The sequence below is a fragment of the Pan troglodytes genome, chromosome 17 (assembly GCF_028858775.2).
Source record: "Pan troglodytes isolate AG18354 chromosome 17, NHGRI_mPanTro3-v2.0_pri, whole genome shotgun sequence".
Classification (NCBI taxonomy): Eukaryota; Metazoa; Chordata; class Mammalia; order Primates; family Hominidae; genus Pan; species Pan troglodytes.
In genome coordinates this window covers 80,242,652-80,264,543 of record NC_072415.2, presented here as the reverse complement: position 1 = coordinate 80,264,543, position 21,892 = coordinate 80,242,652, and the positions used below count along the sequence as shown (strand labels likewise).

Sequence of the window (21,892 nt, the reverse complement as noted above, 5' to 3'; positions counted from 1 at the left end):
CATCCTGTAGCTCCCATAATTCCCATGTGTTGTGGGACGGACCCAGTGGGAGGTAATTGAATCATGGGAATAGGTCTTCCCTGTGCTGTTCTCATGATAGCGAATAAGTCTCATAAGATCTGATGGTTTTATAAATGGGAGTTTCCCTGCACAAGCTCTCTTCTCTTTTCTGCTGACATGTGAAATGTGACTTCTACCTTCCACCGTGATTTTGAGGCCTCCCTAGCCACATGGAACTGTAAGTCCAATAAACCTCCTTCTTTTGTAAATTGCCCAGTCTCAGGTATGTCTTTATCAGCTGTGTGAGAACAGACTAATACGGTAGCCATGTGCTCTTATAGGACAATAGCATTCAGTTTATTCATTCATGCACTAAATATACTTATTATTGTCTCCTATGAGTTAAGAATTTGGCTACACTCTAGGTATAAAGTAGCAAACAAAAACAGAAAACTTCCTCTCACAGAATCTGCATTCCAGAAGAGATGATGGATACTAATCAAATACATGTAAAATTGGAATTATAGTATGTCACAAAGGTGAAGAATATTGTGCTTCAGGAGTGTATAACAGAGGTTTTTGAACTTAGTCAAAGAAGGCCTTTCTAAAGAGGTTATGCTTGAGCCTATGAAAATATAAAGGGTAGAGAGGAGTTTATGAGTCAAATAAGGGAGAATAAAACATTTCAAGCAGAAATAAAACTATATTCAAAAGCCCCGTGGCTTAAAGGAACACAAAAAAACATCAGAGCTGTAAATCTGGCCAGAGTGGGTGGAGCACTGAGAGTGAATGGGAGCGTGGCGTGAGATGAGGTGGAGAGAGGATTTGTTCCACACCCTGAACATCATGTTTAGTGTTTTCTTTACACTAAAAGTAATTGGAAGCCACAGAGTATATCAAGCAGTGAAGTGGGGAGGGGTGATGTTACCAGATTTACATTTTGAAAAGATTGCTCTAGCTGCCTGCGGAAAATCGATTTGAGGGGACATACATGTGTATTTACGTAAATCGACAATTTAGAAGGATAGATGGTCCCTGAAATAGTCCCCAAATGTTTGGCACCAGAAGTGTTTCAAATTTCAGATTTTTTCAGATTTTGGAATATTTGCAACCCAAATCTAAAATTCCCAAATCCCACATGGTCCAATGAGCATTTCCTTCGAGCAAAAACCTTTGAGTGTCATGTTGGCACTCGAAACGTTTCAGGTTTTGGAGCATTTTGGCTTCGGATTTTTGGATTAGGGATGTTCAACCTGTGTTGGCTTTGGAGATATTTTCTATATAGGAGAAGGAAGGAGAAGCATGAGGGTTCCTCCAGTATCTAGCTTGCAGAAACAGGGAGCCAGCACAGCTGTTCACCGAAATAGGAAACACTGAAGGAATATGATGTTTGGGAGAGAAGACCATGTGTTTAGATTTTTGTGTGTTGAGTCTGAGATGCCTCTGAGATTTCAGGCTGAAGATGCTGAGCAGGCAGTTGAGTACCCTGGTCTGGATCTCAAAAGAAAGAAATGGAGATATAATAAATGTGTAAGTTGCTTGTGTTTGTTTTTAACTGAAACAAAAAATGTGAATGAGATTAGGGAGTGAGAGCAAATAGCATGGGCCCCGGCTTGAGAATTTCAGAACTTCCAAGATTACTGGTTTGTGAAGGAGATTTACCCTTAGTGCTAGGATTTAGAGAAAACACATATTAAAACAATTCAACTTATTTTCCAATTTCATAAAATCTCTTTTAAAAAGATTAAGTCTCTTCTGATTCATGACTTAATAACTCACTTCCCAACAGAAATGATCTTAAGCATCACCTGGAAGTTCGTTCATTTATTCAATCAGAATACTTATTAAGCAGGGCTGGGCACAGTGGGTCACGCCTGTAATCCCAGCACTTTGGGTGGCCGAGGTGGGCAGATCACCTGAGGTCAGAAGTTCGAGACCAGCCTGGCCAACATGGCAAAACCCCGTCTCTACTAAAAATACAAAAGTTAGCTGGGTGTGGTGGCATGCACCTATAATCCTAGCTACTCAGGAGGCTGAGGTAGGAGTATCACTTGAACCTGGGAGGCAGAGGTTGCAGTGAGCCGAGATCGTGCCATTGCACTCCAGCCTGGGAAACGGAGCAAGACTCTGTCTCAAAAAAAAAAAAAAAAAAAAAATGAAGCAGATGACATGGGTGAAGTCTCACAGAAAAACAAAGATGGAGAGGTCTTCAAGTGACCAGCTGTAGGCCCCTTCAAGGGCCAGCCTGTCCTGGGCCACATGAGGTGTGCAAAAATTGCTATAAATAAAAAGCATTATTATTAGATTGTGGAGACTGGCCTCATGAGAAGAGATTCTTTAGAATTCCAAGGCTTTTGTCTTCATTTGACAGTTAACATGACACAACGTTTAAATCTGAGTGCTGTGCAGGGTTACCTTCCCAAATTAAGGGAGGACTTCAGACACTTTTATAACAAAATGACCAGTGTTAGGCCTCCACTGCTTTTTTACATTAACTGATCAACTGACTTTTCCCCTTAGTGATAATTGGCTTTAAAATGGAGCTGCCACTGAAAAGTATCACAGTATCAAAATACATTCTGCAGAAGTGACTGAAATCAGTATTTTATTTACAGACCTGACACACATTCAGCATAGATGTATCACTAGCCAAGATAGAGCTGAAAGTCAGGGTCAGGTTCTGAACTTCACCTAAATAGATCCGACTCAGCTGGAGCCCCAAAGGAGACTATTATTGTTCAAGTTGAGTGGAGAGGGGCTGCTCGCAGGAGCCGCCTGAAGATCACAAGAAACTAGATCTTTGTGTTACATATCTAAAGAGCTGGTTTTTTTCTTTCTTTCTTTTTCCTGGAAATATTTCCTGCCCAGAATCATATATCTGACTGTAATAATGAAGTTATATGTCTTTATCTGTTGAAAAAACTTCTTAACATTATAATAATCTTACCTTGAACTTATACTGCACTCTTCATGGAAGGACTTTCTCATCTTGCTAATCAAATCTCACAATTTGGAAATCAAAGTACATACTTACCTCATTTTACCAAAAAAGAATGTTTTTGAGAGGTTAAATGGTTGAGTGAACAGTAACCCCAACCTGAAGGACAAGGGGAAACGGGGCAGAAACATCTTGCATTTGCTGAATAATGTAGATAACTGGCAATGGTGCTCTAAGGTTCACAAAAGGGCCAGCCATCTGATCTGTCACTGTAGGAGGACTACATCTAAACGGCATCAGTAAATGGAAAATAACGCTCTCATAAACTCCGAGGAAAAGACACTGATTTTCCTTAGCAAACTTTTTGTGTCTTTACAAAATAAATTCTTTACGAAATAAATTCTTGTGTTTAATTTAATATCAGCCTATTGCTTTTTTGGGTACTACGTTATTAAGATACTATTCAGGCACTGCAAGATTCACCAATTTAAAGTGTACAATTCAGTAGGTTTTGATATATTCACAGATATGTGTAACCATCACCACAGGCAATTTTAGAACATTTTCATTACCTCAAAAAGAAATCCCTTATGCTTCAGATATTACCACTCTATTTCCCCAATGACCCCCAAATCTAAGCAACCACTAAGCTACTTCCTGTCTGTATAGATTTGCCTTTTCCGGACATTTCATATGAATGGAACCATATACTGTAATAGGTGTACTTTCATGGCTAGCTTTCAGTTAGCACGATGTTTTGAAAGTTCATCCACATTGCAGCATATATCAGTACTTCCTTCCATTTTTAGCTATATAATATTTCATTGTATAGATATGGTTTATTTATTCCATAAGTCTATTGTTTGTTCATGAATTGATGGCCATTTGGCTTGTTTCTAACTTTCGGCTCTTATAATAATGCTGCTATGAACAATTGTAGACAAGTTTTTGTGTGTACTTATGTCTTCATTTTGGAGAGCAAGTACCTAGAAGTGAAATTGCTTGGTCATATAGTAACATTCTCTTAACTTTTGAGGGACTCCCAACTGTCTTCCAAAGTGGTTGTAACATTTTATATTCCTACTAGCAGTGTATGAGCTTTCTGATTTCTTCACATCCTTGTCAACACTTATTATTTTCTATTTTTTTAGAGTTTCATTTTTTAAATGGGGAAATTCACAGAACAAAAAATTAACATTTTAAGGTGTACAGTTCAATAGCATTTAGTACATTCACAATGTAGTACAACTATCACCTCTATCTAGTTCCAAAACGTTTTCATCATCCCCAAAAGAAGGCAGCAAAGCCAAGGAGTCACTTCCCATTCCCGGCTTCCACCAGTCCCTATCAACCAATGATCTGCTTTGTCCATCTATGAATTTACCTATTCTGACTAGTTCATTTTGTTATGGACTGAATTGTGGTCCTCTCACCCTCCCAAATTCATGTGTTGAAGCCCTAACCCCCAGTGTGATTGTATTTAGAGATAAGGGTGTTCAGGAGTTAATTAAGTTTAAATGAGGTAATAAGGGGGAGACTCTCATCTGATAGGTCTGGTGTCCTGATAAGAAGAAGAGACAACAGAGATCTCTCTCTCTCTGCACATGCACAGGGGAAAGACCACGTGACACAGCAAGAAAGTAGCTATGTGACGGCTGGGAAGAGAGGCCTCCCCACACACTGAACCTGCCAGCATCTTAATCTTCAACTTCCCATCCCCCAGAACTGTCAGAAAATAAATTTCTGTTGTTTAAGCCAACAAGACCATCATATTTTGTTATTGCAGCCCAAGCAGACTAATAGACATGTAAATGGAATTATCCAATATGTGGTCTTTTGTGACTTGTTTCTTCACTTAGCATGATGTTTTCTGTATCATGTCTCACTACTATATTCCTCTATCGGTAGATATTTTTGTTGTTTTCAGCTTTGGCTATTGTAAATAGTGCCTCTATAAACATTCATGGGCAATGAATTCATTTGTTTTGATTTCTTTTGAGTATATACCTGGGAGCAGAATTGCTGGGTCATATGATAATTCTGTGTTTAACTTTTTGAGGAGCTGCAAGACTATTTTCCACAGTGGCAACACTATTTTAAATTCTTAGCAACAATGTATGAGATTTCCAATTTGTCCAAATTGGAAACTTGAAGTTTCTCCAAATCCTCATGAATAATGTTATTGCCCTTATTTTTGACTATAGCTATTCTAGTAGGTATGAATTGATATCTCATTCTGGCTTTGGATTTGCTTTTCCTTGATGACCAATAATGCTGAAGACCTTTTTATGTGTGTATTGGCCATTTATGTAGCTTCTTTGATGAAACAACTACTTAGATCCTTTGCCCATTTTAAAATTGAGCTGTCTTTTGTATTTTTGTACTTTTATTTTTTTGAGACAGGGTCTTACAATGTTGCCCAGGCTTGAGTGCAGTGGTGTGAACATGGCTCACTGCAGTCTTAATCTCCTGGGTTCAGTTCAAGTGATCCTCCCACCTCAGCCTCCTGAGTAGCTGGGACTACAGGTTTGCTCTGCCACACCCATCTAATTCTTTTATTTTTTACAGAGATGGGGTCTTACTGTGTTTCCCAGGCTGTAGGTTGCCTTCTTATTTTTGAGTTGTAAGAGTTCTTTACGTATTCTAGATAATAGTCTCTTACTAGATATATGATTTGCAAATATTTTCTCCCATTCTGTGTATTGTCTTTTAATTTTTTTGATCATGTCCTTGTGTGCACAGTAGAAGAGACCTCAAGTTACTGGCGACCTACCCTTACGGGTCCGTAGCAACTTCAGTCCTTGCCTCCTCAGAACAAAGAATTTGACTGAGGGGCATAAAGGAGAAAAAGAGATCGAGGCAAGTTCCAGAGCAGGAATGGAAGTTTATTGAAAAAGGCCTCAGAACAGCAAAGAAAGGAAGGTGTGCTTGGAAGAGACCCACTGCTAAAACTTAGAAGTACAAAAGTTTTTAATTTTGTTGATGTCCAGTTCATCTTTTTTTTTGCTTGTGTTTATGCTGTCAGATCAAAGGAACTGTTGCTTAATTCACAAAGATTTATGACTATGTTTTTTCTAAAACTTTCTAATTTAGCTCTTGCAGTTATGTCTTTGATCTATTTTGAATTAATTTTGTATATGGTGTGAGGTGCAGATCCAAATTCCTTCTTTTGCATATGGTAGCCAGTTATCCCATTTGTTGAAAAAACTATTCTTTCCCTTGATGCACTGGTTGATAATCAATTGACCAGAAGTGTGAGGGTTTATTTCTGGACTTTCAATTCTATTCCATTGTCTGTCCTTATGCCAGTATCACACTGTTTTGAATACTGTAGCTTTGAAATATGTTTTGAAATTCAGAAGTATAAATTATCTGATTTTGTTCCTTTTCAAGATTGTTTTGGTCAGTCTGATTCCCTTGATTTCCACATGAATATGAGGACAATCTTAAAAATTTCTACTAGAAAGGCAGGTGGGTATTTGATAGAAATTGCTTTGAATCTGTAGTTCAATTTTGGGGGTACTGCCATCTTAACAATACTAAATCTTCCAGTGCATGATACAGGATGTCTTCAATTTTTTAAAATAATATTTAATTAATTTTAATAATGTTTTATAATTTTTAGTGCAGAAGTCTTTCATTTATTGTGTTAAACTTATTCCTAAGTATTTTATTATTTTTGATATTATTGGAAGTTGAATTATTTTCTAAATTGGACTTTTGGATTGTTTATTGCTAGGGTATAGAAAAAGAATTGATTTTGTACATTGATCTTGCATTCTGCAACCTTGCTAAAGTCTCTTCTTTGCTCTAATAGTTTCTTTGTGAATATCTTAGGATTTTTTTTCTTTTTTTTGAGATGGAGTCTCATTCTGTCACCCAGGTTGGAGTGCAGTGGTGCCATTTCAGCTCACTTCAACCTCTGCCTCCCAGGCTCAAGTAATCCTCCCACCTTCCACCTTAGCCTCCCAAGGAGTTGGGACCACAGGCACATGCCACCACTCCTGGCTAATTTTATTTTATTTTATTTTATTGTATTTTGGGTAGAGACGGGGTTTCACCATGTTGCCCAGGCTGGTCTTAAACTCCTGAGCTCAGGTGATCCACCCGCCTTGGCCTCCCAAAGTGCTGGGATTATAGGCATGAGCCACCACACCCAGTCAGGATTTTCTATATATAAGGTGATGTCAATTACATATATAAATTTTCTTTTTTTTCTAATCTGGATGCCTTTTATTTCTTTTTCTTGTTTAGTTACCCTGGATAACACTTCCAGTACAGTGCTGAATGGATGTGGTGAAAGTAGACAACTTTATCTGCGTCTGTCCTTTTATAATTAAGACAACTATTTATTAAATTGTGAAAAGAAAGCAGGGCTCAAATCATGTTGCTCTAATTGAAATGGAAAGTGAATACACCTTGTTTCAATCCTTCCACTTTAAAATGGCATAAAATATGTATTAACTTTCTATTTTGGTATTGAGAGAATAAATTAGAATTTGATGATGCCCTTCAAAATTAAATATGTGAATTCATAGGACAAAGTTATGGGGCATGATTAGGAAAATTCGTAAGTGAGAGACGAAACCTGGGGTCATTTTTCCTTCCTAGAGATCAGAATTATTAATAAATCATGACCTTTATTCTGAAAGAAGGAAGGCTGGGGTGCCAGTGACTTTCCTGAAAGACACACGAAAACGTATGCCTGCCCTGGGGACAATGAATAACTTCTACACATATATTGGTTTGAGCCCCCTTTGTTTAGGAATCCTGCTTGCTTGCTCTTTTTATATGATGTTTTCATAAATAAATTATGATCCCAGTTAATGTAAAAGTAGGTTGTAAAAGGATTTCCCTCTTGGACCAATAACGTGTCCCCTCCGAAGAATAAGAAAAAAAGTATCAGAGTGCTTCCTTCCCCCTTTTTCTGTTGCTGGAAATGTTTTCGATATGGCTGCACAAATAAATGCAGTAAGGTTGTGGGCACCTCCACTCTGCAAGCCTCCATCACTTACGTAGCAAAGTTGTTTCTGGGGCATAAGATCCCTTTGATGAAGGGAGCGTCTACCTTGCAGTTACACTCACAGACAGTACTTGAACATGGTTTGACATTGCATTCGATTCCTGGAAAGGGAGGTACCTCCAAGTTTGACAGGTGTTAAAACAGAGCTATTATTTGTAGTAACTACTTATTATGGGAGGTCTTGGAACAAATCTTTTCTCTAAATCATCTTCTTTGGCCCCCAGGCAGTCCTATTAGTAGGTATTATTATTAATCTTAATTTTTACTTGTGGAAGCTGAGGCTTAGTGAGTATAGAGATATCATTTTTTTTCTTCCCTCTGTGCAAGATTCTTTTCCCTCATTTTCTGTGAATAACATACCTTTTTAAGTGGAAGTCTTCTGCCCCACTTTCTGTAACTCTAATTTTAATAATTATAATATCCTGCCCTGCTGTTCAGAGAGTGTGAACAAATAACCTAGGATCAGGTAATCTCCTACTGGTAATCCTGATTAGGGTTCTTATCATAGATTTTATATCTGGATGCTCAGAGAGAAGCTTTCTTTTTCTTCTGGAGTCATTATACGGGAAGATGGAAGTCTGGACCACAATCTTCTCCTCCTCTACATTTTGAGGAAATTCTGCCTGTAATAGAAGAGAAACATAAAACACACTGAGAAAATCAAAGCCGAGAGACGAATAAAAAACATTGTATTCTTTTGAGTCTCTGAGGCTAGATCCACTTCTAGAGTGAGATATTAGATAACCCATTTTTGCTTACTTGCCTGACTTACAGCTTTGTTATTTGCAATCGAGAAAGTTAATCAGCTTGCCCACAGTTGTGTGATTAGGGAAGCCAAAACACTGCTTTTAAATCCATGTCTGTCTACCTCCAAAGCTTGTGCTCTATACAATATTTTAGCTTATACTGATATGAACCAGATTTCATCAAATATTAACAGAAAGAAAGGGTATAAAATGCACATGATCACAACTGACAGACCCACCATGTATAACCCCAAATATGAAAACTCATGTCCAAAGTGTGAGGAAGAGCAAAAATGTATGTCTTTTCCAAGAGAAAGAAAGCATTTCATTTCCCCCTAGAATCAATTCCTACAGATAGTAATATGAGTTCTTAGGAGAGTAACTATTTCCTGTGACTTTGGGTATAAATATCTCATCTAATCTGAGTGATCTGATTCAGCACACTGAGGCAATGACTGCCAGTGATTTTACAGGTATGACCAAGAGGTTGAAGATGAATCAGATTCAAGTGGAAATAGCAGAATCAGTAGATAATTAGATAGTAGAATTTGACCTCCGCCTTTGGGTTCATGTGTCCTTAATGTCCTGTGGCTTGTGATCATAGCAAATCTCAACATATAATAGCTCTACCCATGACCCCTTCCCAATCCATGTATATATCACCAGTTGAGTGACCATCATTTATCATCGTGTAAAATTCAACATAAGTTTTTATACATAGCATTTAAATAAATACAACAAAAACCACTGTAAATACAAGAAGAAAATTATGTAGTTTTCTATACATCCACGCAGACATCTATTGCCCATTTTTTTCAAGTTCACCTAAAATCTTTAACATTCAAATTACAAAAGGCCCTGACCTTTTGTAATTGTTGCTGACTCTGATATAATAAAAGTCTAAATTAATAACTAAAGTGTATGTAAGAAAGACTTGGTGATTAAAGACCATCTTCCTACATGGATCTTGGGTGAAACAGAAAGTATCAAAGCAGCAGTTTCAGATTGGTTGAGAACAAAAACCTTACAAATTGAAACTCATGATACATGATTGAAACTTTTTTTACATGCAAATTCATGGACTTAAAATTCTCTATAACTAAAAAAGAAAGAATGTAAACAAGACCTTTAGCTGAAGAAGTTAAAAAAAGAACAGCAAAACACACTTAAAGAAGGATGTAGCCCGGGTGCAGTGGCTCATGCCTGTAATTCCAGCATTTTGGGAGGCCGAGGCAGGAGGATCATTTGAGGTCAGGAGTTCGAGACCAACCTGGTCATTGTGGCGAAAACTCATCTCTACTAAACATACAAAAATTAGCTGGGCATAGTGGCTCATGCTTATGATCCCAGCTATGTGGGAGGTGGAGGCAGGAAAATCACTTGAACCCAGGAGGCAGAGATTGCAGTGAGCGGAGATCACACCACCGCACTCCAGCCTGGGCGACAGAGTGAAGTAACTGGTAAAAAATAATACAGTTAATACACTAGAATATATGTGTGTGTTTTTAAATAGTAGAATTAATAAATCAAAGGTTGATTTTTTTTAGGAAAAATTGCTGAATCAATAGTCTAATAGAATGATAGATTATTTCCTTTGAATGTAATGAATGGGATTTAATTATTTTTGTCTAATTACAGGAGCAATATATGCTCAACAATGAAAATAAAATAAAATGTTTATGTTGACCTTGGGTGCAACATAAGTAAAACCCTTTCATAGTTTGACCCCCATTTTACTTGTAACATGCTTAAGTCAATGGATTTTTTATATTTCTTCTACAGTATTATCGCCCTTTACCCCACTGCATCTACAGTCTCTCATCATCTAAGATTGTTCATCTCAGAAACATCATTGACAAGTTATTTCTATTATTTTTCTGTACTGTCATGTGTTTTTTGACCTTGACACTTCAAATCCGTAATTAACACCTTCCTTCCTGGATAACTACAGACACTTCTGAGTTGGTGTAACTGGTTCTGCAGTGCCCACTGTGGTATGCTATCCATCAGGACATGTGGTCTTTGGGTCAAGGAATTCAGCCACTGTTACAATTTTGGCCAGGCAGGCTTAGGCATGGGCTAGTGGAATCTTGGTTTAATATCCGTATCTGTTTCCTCCTACTTTCCAATTTCCTGCTGATGCCTCCTATCGGCGGCAACCAACTGGAAGCCAGAGGGCCAGGCAGCCTGGATAGTGCAGTCTTTTTGCCTGTTCAGGTCAGTTGATGCAGAGCTGGAAGAGCTGGGAGGAACCACTAGAAGGTGGAATGGAGAATATCCAGCATGCTAGCAGCTCTCTTGCCCTTCCTCTCTTCTTCCCAGAGATAATATGGCCACCTTGAATTTTGTTCTTTTCCCGAATTTGACACACTCCGTCTGGATTCTTGCCTTTGCAAATACAGGTTTCTCCTGCAGGAATTTCCTTACCCAACTTCTTTGTGTGGCAAACTCCTACTTACTCTTTAAGATCCAACTCAAATATCATCACTCTCCTATTGACACACATGAGGAGGCAGCAAGGCACTCTAAATAGAACAAAGAAACATCAGGTCAGCTCCTCAATCTGTCACTTACTAGTTAATGTGACTTTGTGTGGGGGTACTTTTGTGATTCTACGTTTCCTCTTTGGCAAAATAGGAATGGGAATACAGTAGGCCTTTGTTGTCCACTGGTTGCACACAGAGAATTCAACACACGGGATGGAAAATATTCGGGAAAAAACCCCACAGTTGAAAATAACAATACAACAATTAAAAAATAATATGAATAAAAGTACAGTGTAACAACTATTTACATAGCATTTACAGTGTATTAGGTATTGTAAGCAATCTAGAGATGATTTAAAGCATATAGGAGGATGTGTGTAGGTTATATGCAAATACTACACCATTTTATAAGAGACTTAAGCATGGGTGGATTTGGGTATCTGCGGGGGTCCTGGAACCAATTACCTAGGGATACCGAGGGCCCACTTTACCTGCCTTGACATCCCTTTCCCAGGGAAAGTGAAATGATCAGACCGAGAAAATGCAAATCATTTTCCAAATGTAATTTTGTTGTTGTTCTTACCGCTACTTATAATTAAAAAAAAAAAAATGATTTGCTCAGCTCGATCACTGTGCACGGTGCAAAAAATCAACTTTGGTACCATTCAGCAAATCATACCCCCACGTCCCGCCTTTATTTTCCTTTTTTGCAGCCCGGTTTCTCTCTTCTGCTCACTCATACCCGCCCACCCCGCTTTTGTAGCTTGCTTGTTCATATCTGAACTTGGGTATCCAAAGACACTGCTTGACTTTGCAGGTACATTTCACAGTTAAAGAGGGTTCGTCATTTAGTAGTCGGGGATGGGGAGAACTGTCACAAAGCAAAAGTCTACATTCTAAATCGTGAAGTTCTGGGAGCTGAGAATCAGATTGGCAGGGCCAAGAACGAATCCGTCGCCGAGCCAGGAGGCGGGGCTCCTGCTGGGGCCTCTGCAGCCCGCGCTGGGTTCCCGAATTCCCGCGCTGTAAGGCGGAACCCCAGGCCAGCGGGCGCCGCGGCGGGCCCGGAGATCGGTGCAGGACGCACGGCCGAGCCAGAACTACAACTCCCGACGTGCGCGGCGGCCAACGCTGGTTCTATCCCTGCTTGTTGCTTTTTTTTTTTCCCTCCGCTTCTTGCGACGGAGACTGCTGTCAGGAAGTGCGCAGTAGTGATTCTAGAGAGGCTGGAAGCTCTCCTGACGACGCTGGGGCCGCGAAGGGCTCACGTAATGCCTCCTACTCCTGGTGAGCGCAGGCGTTGCGGAACTCACCGTCCCACAGGACGTGTTTCCGGGGGTACATTAATTGTGGCTGGACGCAGTGGCGCGGCAGTTTAATTCTCCGGCGGCTGCAGATTGACGGGACGAGATGGTCCTGGCGGGGCTCATCAGGAAACTCGGTAACTGTCAGCTTGCCCCTCGCCCAAGGCACCCCCCGCGCTCTGGCCACTTGCTGAGAATGGTCGTGTCACCTTTCCGCGGCCGGCCGCTCCGCGACCGCTCCCTCTTTCACCCCCGCTTTGTCAGGATAGCCCCCGGGGACCCATCTCGGACTTTGTGTAAACTTCGCGGTTCGCGTCCCGAAGGCACCAGTGGCCTGCTTCTGAAAAAACTGGTTTATTCCGTCTTCACGCCGCTCCTGCCCACAGCATAAATAACATAGTCTCTTTGCAGTCGGGAAATAAAATAGTTTTGTGCCGTTCGTTGACAGGTCATCAGCTGGCCGAGATCAGGGAGCGCGCTCTCAAGAGTATTCTCTGCAAGATTGAGCACAAGTTAATCTGCTACGCTGATCTCATTCAGGAGAGGCAACTTTTTCTTCATTTGCTGGAATGGTTCAATTTCCCGTCCGTTCCGATGAAGGAAGAGGTTCTGAACCTGTTAAGCAGATTGGTTAAGGTAGGGTCATTTTGAAATAAAGAAAATAATCAGACGAGTGACTTGTTTCTTAGTCATTTAATTGTAGCGTTTATTGAAAGTTAAATAATTGGGGTTAAAAGTTTTTTTAATCAACCAGAGATGTTTAATTTTAATTAATCTGGGTATATGGTTCATCTTTTATTTGTGATATTGAATCCCACATGGTCTCTGCTGTGCTCAGAAGTAACATAGAACTTCTTTTGAGTTTTGGTATGTTCTGTGTTTTTGAGTTATCTTTGGAGGTTAATATTTGTATTCTGTTTTTATTTTCTGACGTTTACATCTTAAAAACTAGATATGTCAGTATGAAAGGGAGCACTTTAAAAATAATGTTACATAACCGTGATTCATAAATACCAATGTTAAGTTGCTTGCCCATATGCTTTTAGATTGGTATTCTTATGCCTACCTCAAGAGTAGTTAGTTGTCGGGGTCAGATATCAAAGTGTAAGTTTAACCTTTCAAAACTAAATCACTGTACAATGGTAGAGGAATCTTAAACTGCTTTGACATCCTGTTGACCGGTTGGGGCTGGGACCATAAGGTGAGTGTCAGTGGAAAAAAGTAACCCATTAAAAAAATAAGAGTAGGGATTGATAATGTGCATTTCTAGCGTTCAGTGTGTTGGCTCATCTTTCATAAATGTTATCAAGTGTTGGATGTATGTCTCTATAGGTGTATGTGCTCCTCATGGAAGTGCCTTACTTCGGGGCAGAGCCATGAAGGATTTGTTTTTTAGAAAAGGAACATCTGATATACCAAAAATAATTTTATGTTTTGATTGCCGTAAGTTATAGAGATTTTGATACAGTTATTCTCAAGATCATCCTCTTCTTATTTTAGTATCCCCCAGCAGTCCAACATTTGGTTGACGTTGGTGCAGTAGAGTTCTTATCTAAGCTTCGGTCTAATGTGGAGCCAAATCTGCAGGCTGAAATTGATGGCATTCTGGATGGACTTTTTCTTCTTCCTTCGGAAGTTCCTGCACTATCTTCTGCCTCATACCAAACCAATCAAACTGGTAACTCTTTGGAATCTGTTAAATACAAATATATTAATTCTAATGGTAAATTTTAAGGAAAGGGAGATTAGATTTTTTTAAAAAGGATTTCTCCCACCTCCCTCAAACTTATTTTTCTTGTGTTAACTTACATGATTTTGACCTTTTTCCCCTCCTCTACTGTTAGTCAAAGGATGGTACATTTGCATTAATTGCTTTTTGGGTCAGGCCTAAAGGATGCCAGTGACTTTGCTTTTATGAGACCAGTTTGACAGATTATTTTTTTGACAATAACAACGTATTTTTATTGAGCACATGAGTGCTCATTGTTCTTAGTGCTTTATATTTGTATTTTTGACCTTGTTCGTCATATTGGAGTATAATGATATCTGTCCTAGCTCATGATCTTGTTGTGGGGACCAATCAAAATGACATAATGCAAGTATTTTTATATGCTGCAGTCCATCATGATATACTTGTTAAAATCCAAGTCAAAGAGACATGGATTTAAGTCTCAGTTCTGCTGCTAGTTGTGTGACCTTGGCTAAGGTAATTAACCCTTCCAGGCTTCAGTTTTCTCATTCAAAAACTGGGATAATAAGAAAGAACACCGGGCTGGGCATGGTGGCTCACGCCTGTAATCCCAGCACTTTGGGAAGCCGAGGCAGGTGGTCAGAAGTTCAAGACCAGCCTGACCAACATGGTGCCCCGTCACTACTAAAAATACAATACAAAAATTAGCCGGACATAGTGGCGGGCGCCTGTAATCCCAGCTAGTAGGGAGGCTGAGGCAGGAGAATCACTTGAACCCGGGGGGTGGAGGTTGCAAGGGTGAGCTGAGATCACTCCATTGCACTCCAGCCTGGGTGACAGAGCAAGACTCCATCTCAAAAAAAAAAAAAAAAAAAAAAAAAGAACAAAAAAAAAAGAACACTTTCTCATAGAATCGTCATGAGATTAGATGAGACAATGTCTGTGAAGTGCTTAGCACAGGGCCCAGCATATATGAAGTGTGGCTGTTGGCTGCTGTGCTGCTGCTGTTGTGTTGTTGTTAATGCCTAGTATAGTGCCTTGCACAGGGAATGCATTTGAATTGATTTGAAGAAAAACATCTTCATGCAATTTATGTGACTGAGTAGTAAAAGTAAAAAAAAAAAAAAAAGTTTTGATGCTTAACCTGTTAGACCATATTTTCTTCTCTGCCAGTACTGTTACAGCTTCAGCTGTGGGTACTGCGGTTCACAGCAACAACAGCAGCTGTCATTTATTGAGTTTTGTTGTGGGGCATTGAATACATTGATTTAAACACATCATCTTGTTAAATCTTAAAGCAGCCCTTTGACTGAGATGTTATTAGTCTTACTCTATAGCTGAGAATAAAAGTATAAAGTAACTTGCCCCACAGTACCAAGTTTTCTAACCTGTAGCAGCTGCAGGATTCTAACATTGCTTTATCTGGCTCCCAAACCTGTGATTTTTAACAATATATTTTACAGTTTCGAAGACATCACAAATAAAGTAGAGTCTTACACTGTGAATTTTTAATCTGATTCCTTGCGGGTGAAAGTAGAGGAATGGTTTAGGGCTAAATGTTATTTTTCTTTATTAGTGTTAGGAACTATTGCCATGAAAACTTAAAATTACAAACTATAGTTTTAGCCTTTTCCTCATTTTCATTGCAGCTGAACTGCTGAACATATAATCGCATGTTACAGGGAATTGTAAAGGTATTGAAAGATAATATTTGACTCCTTTGTTTTTGACAACTTTCTTTTTAAGATATGAATGAAAATTGAAGTGATCAGGAACTATATAATTGGAGTCAAGGGAGAGGGAGATGGATTAGGAAGTAGAGAGGGATAGTCCTTGAATACTTTGTAGCAGATTCTTCGTGTACATTCTAACAAATAACTGTGTTTGGCTAACAGTAAAAGTGAGAGGGAAAAAGCTTCTTAACTGGAAGTGGGCTCAATGTGCACATTTTTTCCTCTTTAGCAAGATAGATCATTCAGAAAAAAAACTGGACTTTTTTTTAATTTTTAAAATGATTCCAATATTTAAGAGAAAACATTACCATTTAAAGAAAGTAAGTTTCACTTTTAGCAAATAAGGAATCGACAATACAGTAATGTTTATTTCCTTTTCAGAATTGTCAAAAAACCCTGAAATCTTAACAGGATATTTTCCCCAAGACAAAAGTAATTTCCAGCAGATGGAAGTGCCGCCACGACCAGTGGGTGTGTATATGTCAGGAAGTAAATCCTGTTGACTTGGGAAGTTGAAAATTAATGTACTTTCTTCGTTATTGTGAAGATGTATTTTTACCAAACTTGAATGTTTCAGCACCAAACTACCATTAAATGTTTTAGTTGTTTCAAGTTAGTTTAGGATATCGAGTAGAAATGATAAAATTTTGTGTTATTCTAACCATATTTGAACAACTGTGTAGATGGATGGTATTAATGGCAGTAGTATGTCGTACTGAATGAACATGAGTTTTTTGAGGCATTGTGCCCTGCACTACACATGTCATCTCATTTGTTCTCCAGCTTAACGATGGCACCATCTATCCAGTTACGCCAGCCAGAGGCTGAAGATCATTTTAGTTTCTTTTCCCATTTCCTCAACACCCAGTTAATTAAAAAGTTCTGATTTAGAACCCGGTTTCTGGAATCTGGAATCTCATCTCCATCTTTTTGTATCTGGCTGTGTTCAGCCTCAGCTCACATGCCACCTCATCAGAGACCTTCCTGGTGATTCTAGCCAGTGATCACTTCCTATGTGTAGTTTTCTTCCTAACACATTATTTTTTATTATTTTTGTTTTAAGTTTGATAATAGCCGTGAACATTGCATTATTTTCAGTGTCTGGAACAATACCAAAAAATGTATTAGGCACTCAGTATATATTCTTTGAAGGAGTGAATGAATCCTCCTGGAGTGTCTTTGAGATTGGTATTATTAGTGACCACATTTTACTAATAAAGACACTGAGATTAGAAAGGTTGAAAACTTTGTCCTTGGTGAGGCAGTTAGGAAGTAGTTAAGTAATCATGTACTTACCATTTTCTTGCCTGCACAGTTAAGTTGAAAAGGATATGTTCAAGAGTATATCTGCTGATGTCACATACTCAAATGAACTCCATTTGGAAGCCTCTGTTATTAAAAAGCTTTCATGGAAACTCAAAGGTGGAATAACAAGAAAGAACTGAAAACTTGTTAAGCCATTAGAATACTTTACCTTTTCATTCATTGTTAGGCTTGTAGCAAGCTTTGTTTTTGAGGCCAGATGGCTGAGAGGCTTAATTCCATCAAGATGAGAGACATCTGAAGGGAGGGGGAATCTCTAGGGTTGGTAAAGGATGGGTGTCTGAATGAAGCCGATGAAAACATTAAGGGGGATTGAGATTGTTACACTTTTATGTGAGTTGCAGTTTGTCTTGATTGAGGGTCTGGCTTATTTTGGACACATTTTTACTGTGTGGTGTAAGCCTGTCCTTCCCTCCACCCACCTCTCCTTATTTCCTTAGAAAGTAAATCCTGCTTTTATGTTAGCAATTTTGAAAGAAGTAACTGTGCTATGTTTGGGAATTTAATAATACTGCTATCCACATTTAGCGATTCCATGCTCTTTTCAAAGCAGTTGGCAGAAAGACTGCCATTTGGAAGGACTTATGTAGATGCTATTTCCCAGTGTTGCCACCTTAACTTGTACTATATAAGATCTGTTAAAAATAACTTGCATGGGGATAGTTTAAAACTGTTGCTTTCTCAGATTTCTTTTAATCTTGTTCGAACACTGATACTTGTTTTTTGACCTTACGGTCTTCAAGTCATCTTCACAGAGGTTTAAAACACCTGACACCATGTAGGATATTTGAACATGGCTAGATATGGTATATCATTATGTTTTATCGTTTTTAATTTTGAAAAGTTAAGGTTTTCCCTAAATGTCAGTTCCTTTTATGTTGAATTTAAGTTTGATGTTCTGGTCAGCCACAGGGTAAAATAGAAAATTTAATGGAAACTTCATATGTCAGTCTGTATTGGATTGTGTTTAATGCTCTTCTTCTAATACTTATTTTGATATCATATGAGTTCTGTTTAAATTATGAAAAGAGAACTCTCTTATTTATCCTGTGATAGAACAAATTTGCAGCTGACCTTGTTTGGTATATTTTAGGTTACTGTAAGATGTAGCCTTTATTTTGGGACTTGTTTTAAAGGGAAAACTTACTCTTAACATTGTGAATCTGTCATCTCTTTATTCTTTGATACCATAAGATTTGCTCTTTCACTGACAGTAAATCAGACTGTGAAGTGCTTGAAGTTTTCTACATTTCCTTGGCTACCCCTGACCACCACAGACAGACATGTCCTCTCCTCTAATGAAAGGTACGGTGCTTGATGTATTTTCAGGTATTTTTGTTCACTTATAGTCATTAAGTTTGATAGTTATTACAATATGTTTTACCAGGAAAAGATACTAGTGGCAGTGAAAGGTAGTAATGGTCATATTTAAATGATTTTTATTTTTCAAAAAGCTAGCCAGAAAAAAATTCCTATTTGCTTTTAATCAATCTACACATCAAGTTTGTTTTATTTATTTATTTATTTATTTATTTTTGAGACAGAGTCTCACTCTGTCACCTGGGCTGGAGTGCAATGGCACCATCTGGCTCAGTGCAACCTCCGCCTCCTGGGTTCAAGCGATTCTTGTGCCACAGCCTCCTGAGTAGCTGGAATTACAAGCACGCACCACCACGCTGAGCTAATTTTTGTATTTTTAGTAGAGATGGGGTTTCCCCACGTTGGCCAAGCTGGTCTTCAACTCTTAATCTCAAGTGATCCGCCCCTCTTGGCCTCTCAAAGTGCTGAGATTACAGGTGTGAGCCACTGCATTTGGCCCACGTTTCTTTTTGTGGTTGGACTCTTGTGTAGTCCTTGGTGACAGGAGTTTTCTCTTATTGGCCAGATTCTCTTATTGGCCATTGCTTATGCCCTTGATTGATAAAAATGGAAAATTAAACATAAATGTAGTCTTTTTGGCAGAATATATTTCAAAATGTGGGCTTCATTAGGAGACAAATTAAACCATGTGGATAAGGTTGGGTACCACTGATCCAATCTAATGTAATGACTGTTAATTGATTGCTACCCACAAGAGTAAATAGCTGATATATAGAAATTTAGAGAGTATTTTAATGTCCAGATTCACTTTGTGCAGTTTCATAAATGCCACAATACACGAGTTATCTGCTTTTTTGGGGTATAAATCTGGAAAATAGAGACCAATTTACTAGGGCTAAGTCCAGATTACAGGTGGATGCCATTAAATGATTTTTAATCATGACATGAATTCTCTTGGAACAACATACTCAAGAGGCAAAGTGCACATGGGAAAGGGTTAGGAGGTTGTATGATCTCTCAGTTTTGAGTCAGTCCCAAAGGCAGAGACGGCGATAATTTCTAATGCATGCCTCTAGATAGTGAATGGTGGATAGTATAATGGAACTGGGCTGAGAGAAGGGGTGTGATTTTTTTGGGGTGGGGAGTGAACAACTGCCAATCCTAGGTGGGCAGAAGTTGATAGGTGTCCTCTGTATGGGATAAGAGGGGAGTCCTAATCTGATTCACCTTGAGTGGGGAAGATCAGTAAGGACTTTAATTCTTAGAATTTGCCTCTGTACTTTTGTTCTGTCTCATTTCTTAATTTATTTGGCAGATTTCCTAGAATTGTGTGCTCTTTGACCTCACTGAACTCATTTTGCAGACTTGTGATAATCTCTGAGGGTACAGTGTTTAGTATGATGTCGTTCCTGCTCTTGAGAGGGTCTAGTGGGGAATGCAAAATCAACAGGCAGTTAACAATATCACAAATAATGGACAAACGGAAGAAGCACTGCCCTAGAGTTGTTTATTGGTTAGGGAAAAGATCTAGGAAGGCTTTTCTGGAGAAGTGATATCTCAGCTGAGACCCAAAAGATTGTTAATGGAGTCATTGTGTCAGTAGGCTACTTAGAATCTGGAATAGATGAACTCTTCTTAAAAATGATTAACGCTATGTTTTGTAGCTCTTTAAGAAGTAGTAACCACACTTTAATCTGGAACACCTGTGAACTACTGAAGGATGTTATCATGCAAGATTTTCCTGCTGAGATTTTCCTTCAAAGGCCAAAAATTGTTCAGGTCAGTGCCCTCTATAATTGTTTTAGATTTTGAACTAGAGAACTTTTTGCAATAAAGCAAATTTTGCAGAGTAGGAGTTCTTGGGAAGGAACTTTGTACTCATGTTTTTAAAAAGTGAAGTATTTGGCTATTTAAAGCACTTATTCGCTAACTTGGGTGGATAGTTATAGTTCTTCCAATAGTAGTAGTTTCATTTGACACTTGCAGTCCAGTCTGGCCACCTTGAGTTACCATTTATGGATCACCTAAATGGTAGAGTAGACTTCGGACATTGAGATTGTGCAGGAGCCCTTATTAAAAGTAAGAATAGCATTGCTTCTTGAGTATCTCGTTTATTTAACGCACAGTGCTACATGCTGGGAAAATACAGTAGCGGTGAGTAACACAGATGGATTCTTTTCTTTTTTTCTAGTTTATTGCTTATATAGTAGAGAGAGAGGGATCCAGGGTGGGGAATTGCAGCATCTTCACAGCAGCCAATAATGGCTCAGCATTCTCGCTCCACACTCCCAGGGCTGAAATGGACTCCAGTGGGTGCCAACTGTTAATACCTAGGATCAAAGCTGGCAAATGATCGCAGAGGAAAGCTGTTAATTACTAAAATGTGGTTAAATGGTTTAGATGCTTGAGATGAAAAGGGCTTGCTGTGATTTTTAAAATGTTCTCTGTAATGTAATGTCCTGAGTGGGGAATAATTTCTCTCTTCTCTCAGAATGATTACTCAACTAACAGATTTTAGAAATAGGAAACACTGACTATTCTATTTAAATGTTGTTGTCTTATTTTATTTTGACCCATCTCCTTGCTTTATGCCAAGTCATATTTGCCCATTTCAGTTTCTTATGTCTTACAAATATTTGGCAACTTATTTTCTCTTGATTATTCACTTAGGCTTACTTACTTAAGCTCCACATTCTGCTTTGAAGTTGAGCTCTTTGTTCCCTTAATAATTTTCATGGCTCTTCTTGATTTCAGAGCCTTTTATCTCTGTTGAAACTGGCCTTTGGAGGAGATGGAAAGCATCGCCTGGCATTACAGTCAGTGTCCTGCCTGCAGCAGCTGTGCATGTATTTAAGAAACAGACTTAACTTTCACCGAGATCCAGGTTTTTTCTCCAATAAACACGGTATTTATTTTTATCTGTTCATTAGCCACTGGTGTTATTTGTAGATTCTTCTGGGAACCTTCCATTATAGTTACTGTTAGGGTTTATTGTGTACGCATTTTCACAACATAAACTCGCCACTCCTAAATGTATTCAAATGATTATCTTTACAGATTGCGTGAATGACAGAAACTGCCATGATCTCTTCAGCCTTTTTTTTTTTTTCTGGATAAGAGATATTTACAAGGTGTTTTTCTTTTTTCTCCCAAACTTGCAGAGATTCTATATAGTGTTGTTGGGACGTAGTGACTCGGATATTTGGTATGGCTATTCATGTAGGACTTTGGACAATTTAGCAAGTTACATATAGTGTTAATACATTGTTTTGTTTGAAAAATATTGATTTGAATTTTATGAAAAGTATTTTTATGCAACTTGCGATGTA

At 38.6% G+C, this 21,892-nt stretch overlaps 1 protein-coding gene across 10 annotated transcripts in view; it reads left to right on the top strand.

The window, feature by feature from the left end:
• Positions 1–12,098: 12,098 nt before the first annotated feature.
• RTTN (rotatin) overlaps positions 12,099–21,892 on the top strand; it is a 204,213-nt gene continuing 194,419 nt past the window's right edge. For 7 of the 10 annotated variants that reach the window (XM_016933873.4, XM_063795852.1, XM_016933870.4 and 4 more), the window contains exons 1-7: positions 12,099–12,634; positions 12,946–13,133; positions 13,998–14,175; positions 16,302–16,391; positions 18,458–18,548; positions 20,228–20,342; positions 21,318–21,468. In XM_016933873.4, the coding sequence (XP_016789362.4) occupies positions 12,604–12,634; positions 12,946–13,133; positions 13,998–14,175; positions 16,302–16,391; positions 18,458–18,548; positions 20,228–20,342; positions 21,318–21,468 (844 nt within the window). In that variant the 5' untranslated portion in view covers positions 12,099–12,603. Of the gene's footprint in view, positions 12,635–12,945; positions 13,134–13,997; positions 14,176–16,301; positions 16,392–18,437; positions 18,549–20,227; positions 20,343–20,624; positions 20,718–21,317; positions 21,469–21,892 lie in introns of those variants that run through there. The other 3 variants (XM_016933874.4, XM_063795853.1, XM_016933875.4) reach the window with 3 other exon arrangements.